The 18,904-nt window shown below is 38.9% G+C and overlaps 1 protein-coding gene across 9 annotated transcripts in view; it reads left to right on the top strand.

The window, feature by feature from the left end:
• Positions 1-18,904, top strand: part of diaph2 (diaphanous-related formin 2) — a 448,875-nt gene that overhangs the window by 197,319 nt on the left and 232,652 nt on the right. For all 9 annotated transcript variants that reach the window (XM_078412289.1, XM_078412288.1, XM_078412284.1 and 6 more), the window contains 2 exons: positions 16,858-16,959; positions 17,666-17,760. In XM_078412289.1, coding sequence (XP_078268415.1) covers positions 16,858-16,959; positions 17,666-17,760 — 197 coding nt within the window. The remainder of the gene's footprint in view (positions 1-16,857; positions 16,960-17,665; positions 17,761-18,904) is intronic.

The following is an 18,904-nucleotide window of genomic DNA, read 5'->3' as shown; positions in this document are numbered from 1 at the left end:
TTAGCTGACATCAAAGTGGCCCACCCAAACCTCATCACCCTACTCCCTATAAAATACAGGGATTCTGGCCGGAGGAGGGAGGGTGAGAGAAGAGGTAGGAAAGAAAGAAGAAGAAAGATGGAAAGATGAGAGAGAGAAAGGGAGAGAACATGGGGCTAGCTGCGTTCCCCTTTCGCAGGTTCGAGGAAGACTGAGCCACTGAGACAAAACCGAGACCACCAGTCAAAATTAGGCTGCTAGGAAGAAGCCCTAGACAGCCAGCAACTCCATTAAGGTGAAGCCGGGGAAAGCCTGAAACAGCCAGTGCCTCTTCCTGCCCACAGCCAACAAGGGACTGTGCCAACACACAGAGGTGCAGAATGGCCCACCAGGATGAGCCAGTGCCGCCTCTTCAAACCCAAAGCTGAACAGCCAGGATAAGCCCGAGACTGGCATTGCCTCCACTCGAGGCAAGGGTGAATTGCAGAGGAAGTCTGAGATCGCCATGCCTCCTCCTTCGAAACAAGGACTGAGATGCTGGGCCAAGCCTGAGATGGCCAGAGCCACCGTACATGTGATGTGACGACAAGGGACTGTGTCCCCATGTGGTCCTGGATTTTCCTGTCACTGTCAATAAAACATATCACGTGAGTTCACCCTACTGTGGGTGTTGGTGTGGTCACTACTGACCCGACGTTATTCCTGACACCACATCATCTAGCTTCCTATCACCCTGAAAAACCAATCGAGTTGTCCATTATGCCTTGTTACATTCACAATTTTTAAATAATTAAATAAGCTATAGGTTATACAATTAGTAGCTTCACACATTCGAACCATCCTGTACAAAACAAAGTAAATGGGATAAAGGTTGATGCAAATGGCTAGTATCCTTTCTTAGAATATGAGCTATTCTAACTCATTGTGCCTTGTACATTTGAGTATAGATATCAAATAGCAGCTCGCTTTCAAAGCATATTGAGATGAATGAACAAGTTTTTTCTCATTCCTACTGTGAGTGGTGAGCCATTTTCTTGAACCACTGCAGTCTTGGTGCAAAGTCTTCCACAGTGCTATTGGGGAGACAGTTCCAAGATTTGAATCATCAGTAACAAAAATAGTGATATAATTTCAAGTTAGGATGATGTGAGACTTGGAGAAAAATCCTTCTTCAAGTCCAAAGTGGAGCAGCCAAGATAAGCCTGGATCTTGGAGAAAGAGGGATACATAGTTGCAAACTGTGGAACTAGTTAACCAATGTTTAGTTGGGGGGGGGGGAATATCCCCCCTCTTACCCCACCCCCTCCTCCACTAAAAGAGGGTTAACTAGTTCCACAGTTCTCAACTATGTATCCCTCTTGGGCTCACACCCCTGTCTCTAGCCAACAGTCAGCCTATCAGGGAACCTCATTGCCTGAGGTCATCTTGCCAGTCCCAAGTTGTCCTATTTTTTTCTTTGCTTCCAGCTTTTCCCCCATTCTCCCTACCACAATCAATCTGAAGAAGGGTCCTGACCCAAAATATAACCTATCCATTTCCTTCAGCGATGCTGCCTGACCCACTGAGTTACTCCAGCATTATGTGTCAATCTTAGGCTGCCTTAGATGAGTGATTGATCACATTTAGTAAAGAATGTATGTAAAGCTAAAATAAGCTGCAGAACTTCCAAATATTGGCTTTTCCCAGTGGCATTATTTTTTTTTTAACAATCTTAATAACCTCACCCATATTTATTAAATCTTTTGAAGTAATTTTGTACTTTTCTCTGGTGCACAAATAATGTTCTGCACAATTTTCTTTTGAGATTATGGATAATATAAATTGAAATGTACTGTGCTTAGGAATTTGGAGGTGAATTGTGGAAAAAAACCCTGAATTCATAGTTTATTTAGATAAATTCCATATCTAAGAAAACTGTAATTGGACAGTAAATTTTGTTTTTGTTAATATTGAATATTGTACGGTGCTGATGCTCTTCAATAAACAAATATTCTAACTCATTGTGCCTTGTACATTTGAGTATAGATATCAAATAGCAGCTAGTTTTCAAAGCATATTGAGATGAATGAACAAGTTTTTTCTCAGTGAATGATCTTCTTGAAAGACCATTTTTGAATGACTCTAAACAATGTAAGGCTTTCAACTTAAGAAAGCAATCATACGTCTGAGTATTCAGAACTGAGGATCCCATAAATTTTTCTAAGCCCTTTGAGGGTTGGCTTTGTTTCAGATTGATGCACTTTTTGGATAGAGGGCAACTGAAAGCTGGTAAATATGTATCATGATAGGTATCATATTCTAAGAGTTTATGTCCAATTGTATGGAGTGCTTGAGAAAAATTTAAAAAACAAATTTAATATCCTCATTGTGGGATTGAGGCCAAATATGAACGGTGGTGACAATATGTTTACCTTTTGGATTTGTAATTGCTAATGAGTCATAACTATTCCAGAAAACTGCTCCATTGTCATGATTAATTGTGTGGTACTGACACCCTATCAGTACCACTGAAATGAATCTTCTGAAATGTAATAAGGTTACAGCGTTAATGTTTATGTGTTCCAAGTCATCAGAATCTGGATATCTGTAATGGGTTGAAATGGCAGGAATTATAGCCAATAGACAATAGGTGCAGGGGTAGGCCATTCGGCCCTTCGAGCCAGTACCGTGATCATGGCTGATCATCCACAATCAGTACCCCGTTCCTGCCTTCTCCCCATATCTCTTGACTCTGCTATCATTGAGCTCTATCTAACTTTCTCTTGAAAGCATCCAGGGAATTGGCCTCCACTGCCTTCTGAGGCGGAGTTCCACAGCTTCACAACTCTGAATTCTAATAGATAATATCATCTCACCAGAACAAAAGACACAAAATGCTGGAGCAACTCAGCAGGTCAGTATCTCACCAATTCTTCTGTTGCCAGCCATATGGGGATAAGGTGGAATAGATATAATTCTACTTCTAGTCGATTGGGTATTTATGAACAGTCACAGTGATGAAATAATGGCACACTTCTTGCTCAGTGCATTTCAGTTTTGCAAGAGGCTAATATGTGAGCTAGTTTGTGATGATTAAAACTGCCGAGCAAGTATAATCTAGCTTCTATTTTCATTTTGTGTTTCTGCTTTGTTGTTTAGACGTAGGTTAATTGATTTTATTTACGATCAGTCTTCAAGTTTAAGACTTTTATTTCTGATAGGCAGAAACAAGCAATTTGATGTCCTACTTAAGCAGCCCAATATCCACACAGAAACCTTTTGTTTAAAATTACAGGCAATGAACTTGGTTGATGTTAGTCAACCTGCAATATAACTCGGTAGTTCTTTGACTGGATTGTTTGTTTTGTAGTACTTCTTAATTAAAAACTACCACATGCAATTCAATCACAGGCTCAAAGTTTCAATGGTCTGCTTTGTCAATTTTTATTAACTAAGTGCTGATGCCAGGATCTCTTTTTTCAATCATAATTTTTAAAATACACTTGCTTAAAAGTACATAAAGTCAAGAAAGTTTTAATTGGATGAATGGTAAATTCTGTACAAAGCAACTTAAGAGAAAAAAAAATGATCATACACAATCCCATGAAGAAATACTCAATTTTTAATTATTGTTACTGGTATTTTAGAAGGAAATGCCAGTAGGGAAGAATAATTGTTACATCATGTTCATCAAGTAAAATAAATTAACCCTACAATCATCGTCCCTAATTCGTACTTCTTAAATTATATTGAAGTATTGAAAGAGAATAGTCCTCAAACTGCTTTGACCTTAAGAATGACACATGTGGATAAAATGCAGCTGGGCTATTGTCTGTAAGACAGTGAATATGTGGCATGGGATTTATTTGTATGTTTTTGTGCAAATTTTTTGTCATGGGAGCCGCTGTACAAACAGTAGTTTCTGATAGCACCTGCTTCTATTCAGGGAGCATGTGAGGCCTTTCTTTTGCAGAGCTTCAGTAGCCATTCCATTCATCCTTACACAAAGAAACCGCATAAAGGGTGCATTCCAGTGACGCTTAAATAAACCAAAACCATCAACAAGGGAAAGACACGTAAATATTGGCCCAGTTTATCTGCTGTTGTCCTTTATCGGGTTACATCTGGACCTTGTGTTAGCACGATTACTGCACTCTTTGTAGGCAGGCAGTTTTTCCAGACACACTGTAAAAATGTCTTTAGTTCACTATTGCTTGTTATAATTTGCTTCTTAATTGCTGATTTCGGCTTTGCGTTTTCTGTAAAATTGCAAAAAAGAGTTGTTGAAGCTGTGGGGTTAACAATGTCATGTACTGGGAATTATCTTGCACATTGGCAACCCAGCAATTAACAAATTTGCTTATTAGAAAGAAAGGATTGCAAGAGTCATGTGGAAACCATCGTAGCCCTCTCAATGCATTTCCAACTAGTAAATTATTTTTGGAATAAAAGATTGAGACTGAATTCACCATGGCGAGTTAACATTTGCAAATAAAATAGACAAGATAACTTTATCTGTACAGATTCTGTTTCAAAATAGCATTTGGATTTTGTTCCAGTTTTTTAAATATATTTTACTTTGTGCATTTTATAAGATAGCATATTTCCACTTTGATCTATGTTCTTACTGGCACATTTCAATTTACCATTATCCCTGTTATCTGGTATCAGTGCTTCAGTTTTAAAACTCCCACATTTGATTTCAATGTATTATCAAAAATCTACTTTTTGCTCAAATTGAAAAATGTGCTTTGATCTGTTTATTTGTAATGCGTGAATAAAGCACTTGGAACAAAATTACATATTTGTGATGTAAGCACCATGTTTTGGTGAGTTTTGGTTAAGACCTGATTAAAATACATTAACTCTTCTTTTAAATCTTCAAGTTAAGAGTTTGCACCATTTTCTGCAAAGTCCAAGAATCACCACAAAGAACACCTGCAGTTTTGAGCAAATCAGCACTGGTGGGGAAAATTGGCAAGAAAAAAACCAATCAGCACCAGAGAATTGTCCCTGCGTGTACTTATCATACAAGAGTTTGATTTTTTTTAAAAGCTCTGGTCATGAAGTAAACACGGAATTAACAGAAAATACCCCCAAATATTATGTTGAAACTTCCAAGTATAGGCTCAGTAGTACATTTGTGTGGATACTGGTAGGTCAGTTCAAATAGAGGTGGGAACTGCAGGTAGGAACAATTGTTTGAGTGTGCAATAGTCATTCTTCAGGCTGCACTCATTAGATTTAAAGGACATGGATAGGTGACTTTTGGGACAGGACTACATTGAATCAGTCTCTAGAAGGGTCCTGACTCAAAGCGTCACCCATCCATGTTCTCTAGGGTTGCTGCCCGATCCGCTGAGTTACTCCAGCATTTTCCCAACCCTACAATCTCTTTCCTTTCAAATACTTATCCAACTCGCCTTTGAAAGCCGTAACTGAATCTGTCTTCAGTACTCCCCTTTGCAGTATATTCCAGGTCCCAACCACTCATTATGTATGTAAAAATAGATATTTTTTCCTCTTCATTTTTGATTCTCTTGTCATTTGCCTTCTTTCTACAGCAGATCATTTTGGACTCTTCTGCAAATAGGAACGATTTCTCTCTCCAGATCCTTATTCTTTATAAAGAACAGATTTGCGCAATTTCCTGGTTCCAAATAACTAAATTCATTTGTTAGTGGAATCATTCTGATAAATGTTCCAAGCACTCCCCAAGTAGAAATGTAGGTTCAATAAAGGAGTAAAGCTTCTGCATTTAAATATCGTCCATATGGCCAGAAAAGTGTTTTTTTGCAGGTTGCTAGAGAGGCAGCACTGAAATGTAACCTACAACATAATGTGATTAGCAGCACTCTAAATGGGAACATGGCTTTGCCAACCGGACAGCTGCAAGTCTCTTGTACTGGTTAGTGAAAAAGGTTTGTTGCTGAGCTGACTGCTGTGCTCTTTCTTTGCTAGTAGTCAAACATGCTGTCCCACAAATTTGGAACAAAAGTGTTGTGAGATGATAATAAAGTAAAGAAATTCCCTTTTTCAATCTTCATTGCTGCAGAAGTGCACCTCACCTCCAACAAGTTTCTTGCTGGAGTGGAATTAATCTACAGGATGAACTATCTACTTTTTTCCATCTCCACTGCTGAACTTTGATCATCCAAATCTCAGTCAGTAATTTAAAGTAGAGATATTGCTTGCTTCTGTATACATTAAGAGACCGAGTTACTGGTGTTCATTTCATTTTTCACTAAAGTGTATGAGAGGGAGTGCCCCATAGTAAATATTATGGGAAACAAAATACATCTACTATTCTTTCCCTGCAGCTACACATAATCTTCCTTCCATCCCTTGCAATAATTCAAAGTCTGACAGAGACCTTGGAATATTTTGATCACTTTAATTATAGCTTGGGAACTATCTCACTGGAGACATTTATTGACGATGAGGTTCAGTACACTGCACCAGTATAGCCTTTCGTGGATTGTGGAAAAGTGTTTGAAAACCATAATCTCAAATCTGACACCAAGGTCATGAAGCAGGTACAAATTATTTGGAAGGCCAGAAAATGGTACAGAAGAAAAGTAAAATAAGCTGCGAATAGTATTTCTTAACTAGGTAGCATAAGACTAAGGGCTAGGTTTGAGCAATTTCCAGTCCTTCACCTCAGTATGACTGAGCACTGCCAATGGATCCAGTGTTGAGTCCAGGGGTGCAGTTGGAGGTCTGATACCTGTAGCATGAAAGTATGATCTGTGCATGAGGTCAGGTGCAAATAGTAACTGTATTTCTGCACCACAGTACTTGAGCACAGAAACGGAAGATGCACTGAATAGCAGAAGGTTGCCCACAGCAAAGAATGATTATGTGCTGGGATACAGTTCTTCAGCAGCCATGTATTTTGCATTATGTCACTATTTTCATGCCCATGCCTAGATGGACATCATTTATTTGAGATCAACATAACAAACTCTGATTCTGACCTTACCTACAAACTCTCCATTGACATTGAGCTCTAGATACATCCTCGAAAAGCATGCTCACAGTTGCACATTTAGCACTGTTCCTTCAAAAGTCATCTCTCCTCAAGGTATGCCTACTTTGAAGAGGTTCTCCTCTCTCAGATGAAAATTCTGTAACACCCTCTCTTGCTGCTCCCCCTCTGTGATTCCTCTTGCTCTCCAGCTATCTGTCGTTTTCATACCTTACCTTTCCATATCTCTATGTCTCCCTCTCCCCTTGACTTTCAGTCTGAAGAAAGGTCTCGGCCTGAACCGTTACCCATTCCTTCTCTCCAGAGATGCTGCCAGCATTTTGTTACATGAGTTACTCCAGCATTTTGTGTCTATCTTCAGTGCAAACCAGCATCTGCAGTTCCTTCCCACGCATCACTCATTTCCTGTATAGCTTAGCTCCTTGTTAGAAGAATTGAACCACTGCAAATCCCAAAATTTGATGTATTTTGTTGATAAAGATAAACTGGAGCAGCACCTGAAATTTGGAGCTGGGTAATTATGTGCATTAAGAAATGTTATTGTCTCATTTTTAACATCACAATTTCTGGCATAATTCTAAATTTATAATTTTTTTGAGATAACACTTGAGAAATGGGTGTTTTCATTCAACAATCGCGAGAATTTTGAGTGTGAACTTTTTAATTCGAAAACCGCCATGGCGGATTATCGTAGGAAATGAACTGGTGAGTCCATTCTATGCCAGATCTTTGCAGACAGTGACTAAAGGCGAGGAACTTTAAAATGATTCCGACGATGAACTGGGTAATAACGATGATATTGAAAGTGAAATTTCTGATTACAACGCCTCCGAAAGTGACCAAAAATCGGATCATGGGGGCGATGTGGACAGTGACAATGCATCCCCTACCCCTCCAAGGCGTGTAGCACAGAATTGTGGGCCTGCAGTGTTGACTGACACTCAGAATTGGATCAAATTAGGTCCTGCTGATTAGCATCATCCTACCTTCAATCCCTCGACCTTATTTTGTGGTCACCCTGACCCAGGACTAAGGGTTCCAATGGACCCTGGACATGATCAACCAGGTGATTTCTTCACTGCATTTTTTCCACCTGCCATATTTGGACCCATGGCTGATGAAACAAATAGATACACCTTATTATTATTTGACAATCCTGTTATTGATGATGAGCTACCACTCTCATCAAGATTTAGAAAGTGGCATGATACTTCTGAGGAAGAAATGAAAGTGTATGTGGCCCTTGAACTCGCCAAGGGCCTGTGTAGTAAAAATCACCTCCATGATTAATGGGATAGGTTTTGGCTGAAACAAACCCAGGGGTTCAGTCAAATGATGGGGAGGGACCGATACATACTTCTGCATTCCTTCCTGCATTTCAATGACAATGCCAATCAAAAGGTGTGGGGTCATGTCGATTGTGACCCACTGTACAAAATACGTCCGGTGATAAATCTTGTGAAAGATACGTATTTGAATTTCTATCAGACACACCAAGAAATATCAATAGATGAAATAATGAAAGGATTCAAAGGGCGATGGATTTTCAAGTATATATATCCCAAATAAGCCTAGTGAATGGGGAATTGAAATGTGGGATTTGTGTGATTCAGTGAATAGATATAATCTACGATGGAATGTAAAAGTGAGAAGAATCATCACAAGATGACGTTGGGGTCTTGTGGTGAAAGCTCTTGTGAATGGAATTGATTCCAATGGTCATAAGGTATATATGGACAGCTTTTTCTCCTCCCCTGAGCTATTTTTTAGCTTGAAACAAAAGGGGACCTTGTGGTACCTTAAGATCAAACTGAAAAGGTTTGCCCAAAAAAGTTGGTAAAGCAGACATAAAGCTGAAAGAGAGGGATCAACCTCTGTTTTGGAATTCTACTGATGGCCTTATTTTACCAAATGGCAGGACACAGCCTGTGTCCATTGTCTCTCATCTATACGTGGATATGAGACTGTCGACAAGGAAATTTGGTCAAAGAAAGAACCTGTGGGAAAGCGGATTGTGAAGAAGCCAGGCCTAGTGCAGGACTACAACAAATTTATGGGCGGCGTCGACAGATTTGACCAATTATCAGCTTACTACTGTTATCCACACAAATGGCAGAAATGGGATCAAGTTATGTTCCACTGTGTGAAAGAAACTTCTTTTTGAATGGTTTTATCACATAAACTTTCACAACCTGATGAGAACATTGATCAGATTGGTTTCCGCCAGAAAGTTATTGACTCTCATTCCAGTGAACATTCGTACCATTGCAAAGACCAAAGCAGACACTGTTGATCAGCGAAGGAGAAGGCGGCTAGTAGAACGGCATTTTTGTGCAGAATATGAGAATAAAAGGTAAAGGCCTGAATGTATTCTGTGCTCGGATCGTACCTCTGTTCAGCGCCACCAGACTAGAACCTACTGTGAGGACTGTGAATGTCCAATGTGTTTCCTTAAATGTTTCGAATGGTACCATACAGTGTATAAATATAAAATTGAATATGAATAGACTACAAACAAACTGTATGCTAGAAAGTTACGACTTTATTATACCATGGTGCATTGAGTGAATTTGAAACTGACATTGTGGTTTGACATTGCATGAGCATTCATGCTTTCGTGCATTTAATATTTTGATTTCTAAGAATTGAAATATATAATCAAGAATTATATATTTCAATCAAAAATAAGTATTGAAATATTTCAATTTCTAAGAATTTAAGAATATAATCACCCACGACTTTTTCAAAGAACTCTATTCCCAATTATTCACTTTCTAAAACCTATATTTTTATTGAATTTGCATGTATTTTTATCAAAAAGTACTTTTCATATACATAAATATGCTAATTCACTCATTTGCATAACCTAACATATTTTTGGGTGAAATCTGATTTCACTATTTGGGAGTACTAAAATCCCAGCTTTAGTATTTATTGGTGATATTTTGTCTCAAACAAAGCAAACAAAGCATGTGTGAGCAGCACAGTGACCCCATTTTAAATCTAGCATGGAACCCAATTAGTGACATTTTGGCTGTCGCAGCGAAAGGGTTAAACCGCTGACCCTGTCGGCCCGTGGGAACGGAAGGGGAGATTTCTCAATGGCCTTGTTCGAGGAAATGGAGGAAAACTAAGGTAGAGAGGCCTGCCTGGGCTACCTGTTTTAAAGCCTGCCTGGGCTTGTTATCTTGGGAACAGTTGAAGGCCAGTGATTCCCTTCAAAACAGAATTGACAGCAAAACTAGAGCCCATCCATTTTTCCAGTCACAAGCAAATGCAGCATACTCCATCATAATCATCATAATGAAGTGAGAGGGGGCAAAACCTTTTATAACTTACTGAAGAAGTCAAACACAATTAAGAATAATGGCATAAATCCAAGTGAGGATGCTATGGTCTGAAGGTTACAGTGAAGGTAGTGCTGACAGAAGAGGTGAAATCAAAATAAGTTAAGTGGGTGTGCATTTAATTTAAAAAAAACAAATTATTGCTTCCTTTTAATATGATTCAGGCAGTAATGGATGTTATAAGCAATAATAATGACCAGAGCGCTGATCCATGAAATATCCCACTGACAATCTCCCCTCATGATGATGCCTTTCTCTGTACAAACTTGCTTTTTTAATGATTCAGCCAATTTCTATTCGACTTGAGAATCTCGTGCTCAGAACAGAAATCTCTCATTAATGCTTCCCAAAGTTGTGGATGAACTTTATTAACATCTCTGCCTCTGCTTCAGTCTATCTGTTGCTTTATTAACAACTATGAATCTGCTTCAGTCTATCTGCTGAAATAACCTGGCTGTTATTTGACTAGACTGCAACATTGTACCAGCTGGAGTTCCACCTTGCATCCTCATTAAACTTCAAATCATCCAATAAACCGGCTGCTGATACTTTAATTCACAAGCAAGAGAAAGGTATTCAATCCATTGTGCCGACTTTGCCATTTGGTAAGATTGTGGCCGATCTTTTTATCAGCACACTTTCCAGCATTAAACCTGTATTCCTTGATAGTTTTGCTCCTAACATCGATTGTCAAGAACAAAGTCACAGATCCACCTATTGATCTCTGCCTTGGACGTTCTCAGCGACCATACCTCCATAGCCCTCTTGGATGGAGAATTCCAAAGATTCACTCGCCTCTGATCTGAATGGACAGACTGTCACACTCTGTGTATTAGACAGTAGTCGTATAGTGAATAATAAACAATTTGAAATTTAATAAGGATGCGAGGTGGATCTGTGACTTCTCAACACCCTGGCAGAGAAACATCACCCTGTAGAGCACACAAGAATTTTGTCCATTGAGTTAACCCCTCATTCTTCTCAACTCTGCTATATAAATGGAAATTCAAATGTTGTGATACAATAGCAAAAGCTTTGTTGAAATGCTGGAATCTTGAGCAAAAAAAACAAACTGCTGCGGGAACATTAGCAGGTTAGGCAGCATCGATGGATGAGAATGTGCAGACAATATTTTGGGTTGGGGAAGGGTTTTCCTCCACATACACTATTGTGTATTGGGTGGGTGTCTATATTCGATAGTGTGCACTGTTTGCCTCTCAGTGACTCCATCTTTTTATTGTGCTATTTAAAACATAGGTGCCTTTGTTTATGGTTGCCTATGATTAATAATTAGTTTCATTTGCAGCAGCAATAGAGACTATTATTTAATTGCAACTCCAATCAGTTTTAACTTTTCAAATCTAGTGTTCACAACCATGATTCTGAGGCTGATATCATTGAACTATTCATCAACTTTTAAATTGTATTTACAAAAGAAGACAGTATTAAATGGACAAGGTGATGATGTTTTCAAGAGCCTTCAGTAAACTCATTTTTCTCAAGAAGAAATCCTTTGTTAATATGACAAAAAAATTCCAATATGCCATGTCCTCATAATGCCTTTTCAGTCTCTTGTGTGTCAGTAATGCCAGCTTGTGCTCAGCCAGCCCAATGTGCTCAGACAGATGAAATGTGGACATGGTTATACTTGAAAGACACTTCTTTTGAAGTAAAGCCTGTCATTACATTATAAAACTCAATTTGTCATGTGGACAAGGTACATATATTTTTCATTTTTTGAATAAAATTGTAACTGTTGGGGTCCAGCAGCTCTAGGTCTCTGAAATGAGTGAGCATAATATAAGAAATAGGAGCAGTAGGCCATGTAATTCCTGGAACCAGTTCCACCGTTCAATAAGATAACCTGATTGTGGCATCAGCTCACTTTCTTGCCTGCTTCTCAACACCTTGGACTGCATTCGATTCAGACCTAAATTCTGAATCTGTCAGCCTTAAGTACATCAAGTTACTCAGCCTCTGTAGCTGTTTGAGGTGGAGAATTTCAAAGATGTGCAACCATCCAACAGTATTAATTTATCTTCTCATCTTCTATTTTGCAGCTCTGATTCCCCTATAAGAGGAGATGTCTTCTTAGCATCTACCTTGTTGAGCCACCTCAGAATTTTACTATAAGATCTTTAAAAAAAAAATCAATAGTGTTCCTGTGTATCTGAAGCCTATGTCCTCATTGTTGGTAGAGATTGTGGCTTTGGGAGAGATTTCAGGAGTAGCATGCTGCACCAGTGTTAGAGAGAATTAATGTTTACAATGGTGAATTGGTTACTAATCAAGAGACTTGCTATATTTTGAATGGGATCAAGATTGCATTATTGGAGTGGAACCTTTTTGGGTAAGTGGTGAATATTGCATCAGATTCTTGACTGGTACATAATAACAAAACCTTGTGGTGTCAGCTAGTGAGTCACCTCTGATATGCTTTTGGACCCATGATATTTGTGTAGGAGTAAAACTGACCCACCTGGAAGGCATTGAAATGAATAATGTCTTCTACCTTTTCAAGATATATGATAATAATAAGAGAGTGCGAGAGGCATAGTGTTTTTTAAAGTAATAACTTTGCCACTTTACCAGATGTAAATAAGTGATTTGTAGCCAAAGTTTGTTAACATCTTTTTTGCCTTTATAATAATAATATAATATTCATTTATTGTCATTGCAACGAGTACAACGAAATTAAAAAATAGCCAATCCTGACGGTGCGTACAAACATATATGCAATAAATGCAAAAACAAATAAATACATAAATACAATTAAATACAATTATATTAAGTACAAGATTTTTTAACGGTGTTGCCTAGTGCAAAGGTAGTGTTCAGTTCTCGTATGGCCCTGGGGTAAAAACTGTTCTTAAGTCTGTTTGTTCGGGATTTGATCGACCTGAAACGTCGACCAGAGGGCAGATGAACAAACAGACGGTGGCCGGGGTGGGATGGATCTTTTATTATTTTGCCTGCTCTACTGAGGCAGCGTAGTCTGAACAGGTGCTCCAGGGAGGGCAGTGAGCAGCCGATGATCTTCTGGGCCGTCGTGATGACCCTCTGAAGGGCCTTCCTGTCCTTTTCTGAGCAGCTGGCATACCATGTGGTTATACAGTATGCCAGCACACTCTCGATGGAGCAGCGATAGAAGGACAACATGAGCTTCTCCTGCAGGTTGGTTTTCCTGAGGATCCTCAGGAAGTGGAGTCTCTGCTGTGCCTTCTTTACTGTGGTGATGGTGTTGGTAGACCAGGTAAGATCCTCTGCGATGTGCGTACCCAGGAACCTGAAAGCTGGTACCCTTTCCACACAGACCCCATTGATGTAGAGTGGGTCGTAATCTCCACTGGTTTTTCTAAAGTCAATTATAAGTTCCTTTGTTTTGGAGGAGTTCAGGACCAGATTGTTCACTGAACACCATGCTGCCAGCCTTTGGATTTCATCCCTATAGGCTGTCTCATCTCCTTCTGAGATGAGTCCAACCACAGTCGTGTCATCCGCGAACTTGATGATGGTGTTGGTGGGATGGGTGGGGGCGCAGTCGTGAGTGTAGAGGGAGTAAAGGATGGGGCTCAACACACAGCCCTGTGGTGAGCCGGTGCTCAGTGTAATGGTGGAGGAGAGGTGAGGGCCTATTTTGACGGTCTGGGGGCGGTTGGTCAGGAAGTCCTTGATCCATTGGCAGATGGTTTGGGAAAATCCAAGGTCGGAAAGTTTGGTGACCAGTCTGCTCGGGATGACCGTGTTAAAGGCAGAGCTGAAGTCGAGGAAGAGCATCCTCACATAGCTCCCCTGGTGTTCAAGGTGGGTCAGTGCAGTGTGAAGAGCAGTGTCGATGGCATCCCCTGTAGACCTATTTGCTCTGTAGGCAAACTGGTGTGGGTCGAAGGTGGGTGGGAGGCTGGCTTTGATGTGCTGCAGGACCAGTCTCTCGAAGCACTTTGTGATGACCGGTGTGAGTGCTACCGGACGGTAGTCGTTAAGACCGCTGATGACAGACTTTTTCGGCAGTGGGATGATTGTGGCGGACTTCAGGCAGGGAGGGATGGTGGATGTTAAAAGGGACAGGTTGAAGATTTTTGTGAAGACCTCAGATAATTGGTCTGCACATTCCCTCAGCACTCTGCCCGTCACACCATCGGGGCCTGCAGCTTTCCTGGGATTCACTGCTCTGAGCACGCGCTTAACATCATACTCCTGCACAGTGAAGATGTTGCTGTCAGGTGCTGGAGAGGGTGTTATGTCTGCCACTGTAGCTTTCACCTCGAAACGAGCAAAGAAACAGTTAAGTTCCTCTGCCAGCGAGGCGTCGCCGTCGGCAGTCGTGCGGTTGCTGGTCTTGTAGTTGGTGATGTGCTGGATGCCTTGCCATACCCGCCGTGGGTCATTGTTGGAAAAGTGGTCCTCAATCTTCCTCTTGTAGGACGCTTTGGCATCCTTGATGCCTCTCTTCAGGTTGGTTCTAGCAGCACTGTATAGAGCTCTATCACTAGACCTGAAGGCGGTGTTACGGTCCTTGAGGAGAGACCTGACATCCTTTGTCATCCAGGGTGTCATCCCTTGTTACATCAGAGACTAAATATGCTTTGGAATAAGTCACGGAGTTATCTTCATTTGTATTGTGGAATCATGAGTGGGTTTATACTTGTAAAATGGATCTGTGGAAGTTTAATTGGCCTGAAGGGTCGTCTTATAATCAAAACTGAAGTATTGTTTATATTGAAATATTCTTGCTTTAGAATTAAAGCTTGCTTTTTACCTGTTTCCCTTTTTATTGCATGTATTTCAATCTTTATCAAGGGTATAGATAGATTTGTAGACTCTGAACCGTGAGTTGTATAAGCAGTAGTATCTTGAATGGATTAATATATACATAGTTTATAAAGATAAACTGACTAGTTGAGCATTTATAAAAGTTTATTTGTTCAATTTACAAATGAAGCAACTTGATGCAGTTAATTTCCTCTGCGAGCAATTGTAGTAGATACAAATGGATTGAGTGTAGTACTTTTCACCTGATTAGAACCAGATTCTCATTTTTCTTATAATTTGAACTTCAGTTTTATTTTGCAGTAAACCATGTCTTTCGGTGTGAGTGTCAGTATGTAAAATATGAAAATTCTTCATGTTTAGGTCATTATATCGTCACCATTCTTCCACATCTGTACCTGAATTACTAATGCCAATTTTACGATAACTTTGATGGGCAAAATTGGAGCCTTTCTTACCACTGTTCTGTCTATAAATTACCAAGTAGCGCTGTTGTCATTTATTTGAACAATTGCTTCTTTGTATGTAGTTCCCTATTTAATTCTCGGCTAAATGTGAATATTTCCAGCTTTGTTACAGATGCTTGCTAATATGTAGCATCTTCAACAGTAAGATTTCCTATGAGATTTTATTGCAGGAACTCTTCTTTTGCAAAACAAGCAGAATAACTTTTGAGGAATTAAATGGGACGGAGATAACTCAGCAGGTCAAGTAGCATCTGTGGAAAGAGACAGCAGAGTTAACGTTTCGGGTCAATTGCCGTCCGTAAATAATCAGAGGGGTTTATGAATGAAGGCTGGATGTTAGATTACTGAAAGCATGATTGCAAATATTGGTCTTGATCAGGTATATATAGAGATCCTTGAGGAGTGTAGGCCTGGTAGGGGGAAGTGAGACACAGGATGAATTTGAAATCTCAGAGGAGAATTTTATAATAGAGGTCTTGGCATTACATTTTAGAGGAAACAAAACCATTGATGGGTGAATGTGACTTGGTGCTATTTAGGATATAAGTAGAAGTGTGTCACCTGAACTAAAGTTCACACAGTGCAAAGTTGGAAATGGGCCAGGACAATTAGAAGAATAATGTCCAAGGATATAGAGTGGACGAAGGTTTCAAAGGCAATTGAGCTGATGCCTTTGAAGCTGCTGACTGCTTCTTGTGGTTCACACAATTGGGCTTAGTCTTTAATGATTGATCTTTGTGTGTCGCACTATAAAATGAGTATTTCTGCACAATAATAAACAAGATAAATTAATCTTAATCGTTGCCTGGAATTCATACAGTTCAAAAAAATAACATGTAAGCACTATGGTGAGAGGTGCAGCTTTTTGAAACCTCAAATCCTGTGAATTTAAAAAATCTTGAGTAGTACTATTTTGAAAAGGAGAAGATTCTTTCCTGGTATTCTTGGTTCATGTTTACCCCTTAATCAACAGCACTTAAAGCTGATTATATTTTATCACGTAGAAATTCATGGAACCTTTGTACGTGACAACAACATTTGTGAAGCACTGGTTGGCTGTGATGAGCTTTAGGATTTCCCTAAGAGTGAGGAACGGTGAAATACAAATACTTTTCTTTCATTCCATTCTTTAGATCAATAATGAACTGTTTGGTCCCACTGATGCTGTTATCATCATCCTCAAATACCGCAGGTCCACTTTTGTTAAATCTATTAAATTTGCATATATTTTCTTTTAAAGGCCTGCTGAGAACAATTCAGTATTTGAGCAGTGAATTCATCATTTGGCATAGTGTAAGTTGCTCATAAAGTTTTTTTTTAATTGCAGCAAAGAAGGATGAAAATCAAGCTGAGGAGAAGAAAATTGTGCCTGCTAAAAAAAAAGTGAAAGAGTTAAAGATTTTGGACCCCAAAACAGCTCAAAATTTATGTAAGTCCTTTACATGCTATCAATTTTGAGGATTACTGTATTGAATGCTGTCTATTTTACATATGAACGTACAAATCAAGACCAGAAGTCGGCTGCTAGCTTTGCAAACCTGCTCCCTCATTTAATGCGATCATGCTAAGCTTATGAACAACCTCAACGATGAATTCCCATGTACCCCATTTTTATCAAATAACTATCTACAAAGAATCGCAACCATTCCAGTATTGGCAAAGATGCTGTGATTTGTTAACAAAGGAAATTCTACATGCTGGTAGTTTGAATACATCATGAAAAAATCTTCAATTTCCCAGCACCATATTTCAGTCATCAACTGCTGATGTTTCTCTTAGTTTCACATTTTTTAAATTTGTTTGATCACAGTTTGTAATTATGTCATTGTTTAAATACTAAATGGTAAATTTCCCCAGTGTGGGACGAATAAAGGAATTTATTATTATTATTATTATTATTATTATTATTATTATTATTATTATTATTATTATTATTATTATTATTATTATTATTATTATTATTATTATTATTATTATTATTATTATTATTATTATTATTATTATTATTATTATTATTATTATTATTATTATTATTATTATTATTATTATTATTATTATTATTATTATTATTATTATTATTATTATTATTATTATTATTAATAATAATTTGTTAAGCAACTATGTATTTTGTTTAGCAATCTTCCTGGGTTCATATCGTATACCTTACGAAGAAATCAAGTATATTATTTTGGAAGTAGATGAAGAGAAACTCAGCGAGTCCATGATTCAGGTAAGATTGGACAATGTGTGGTGACTGAGGATATATCAGTTTAATTGATTAAGGTGATGCACAACACTTTGTCGTGCTCCTATTTTACCTGTGGAGGAGGGTACCGCATTTTTTAACTGCTGTAAATTCCAATTCACCATTTCCCCTGAAACTGTCCAGAATCTCTTTCTCTTTACAATTTTAAAAATCCCCTTCTTGGGAAAATTATAGATGGCTTATTTTGAAATGATTTGTTTCAGTCGTGCTTATTTAAAATAGAATATTTTCATCAGTTTATATTCTGTATGCAGAACACTAACATTGCTTTCTAGTTTAGTTTAGTTTAGACATACAGCATGCAAACAGACCCTTTAGCCCACCGAGTCCACTCGGATCACCGATCACTCGTTCACACGAGTTTTTTGTTATCTACTCATTGCAGACTAGGTGCAATTTATAGAGGCCAATTAACCTACATATCGCACGCCTTTGGGATGTGGGAGGAAATCGGAGCACCTGGAGGATACCCACATGGCCAGATAGAATGTGTAAACTCCTCACAGGTAGCACCCAAAATCAGGTTCGGAACACCACCTTTGATGCTGTGAGACAGCGGCTCTGCCAACTGCACCACTGTGCTGCCCAGATGCAGGTTAAGTTTAAGATTATTTTTCTTTATTCAGATACAGTGTCAGGTATGAAACAAATTACTGAGCAAAAAAAACAGTGATCTTGATGCAATGATTATTTTTTTTAAATATGCCTGATTTTCTTTTTCATATACACCTGATGATAGAAATGGAGTTTTAAAACAACTTTTGGGCAGCACAGTGGCGAGCTAGTAGAGCTGCTATATCAGTAACAGAAACCGGGTTTGATCCTGATCTCAGGGCTACCTGTGTGAGGTTTATACATTTTCTCTGTGAGAGGATGGGTTTCCACTAGATGCTCTGGTTTCCTCCCTTTTTTCAAAGACATGCGCCTTTGTAACTTAATTGGCCTATATAAATTGTCCCGAAGGTATAGGGAACAGATGCGAAAGTCGGATAACATAGAACTAGTGTGAACAGGTGACTGATGGTCAGCGTGGACTTGGTGGGCTGAAGGGCTTGTTTTCACACTGCATCTTTCAATCATCCAAACATCATTGTTCTTTGCATTATCC

This window comes from Rhinoraja longicauda, chromosome 15 (assembly GCF_053455715.1).
Source record: "Rhinoraja longicauda isolate Sanriku21f chromosome 15, sRhiLon1.1, whole genome shotgun sequence".
Lineage (NCBI taxonomy): Eukaryota > Metazoa > Chordata > Chondrichthyes > Rajiformes > Arhynchobatidae > Rhinoraja > Rhinoraja longicauda.
This window is presented reverse-complemented; position numbering and strand designations above follow the sequence as displayed.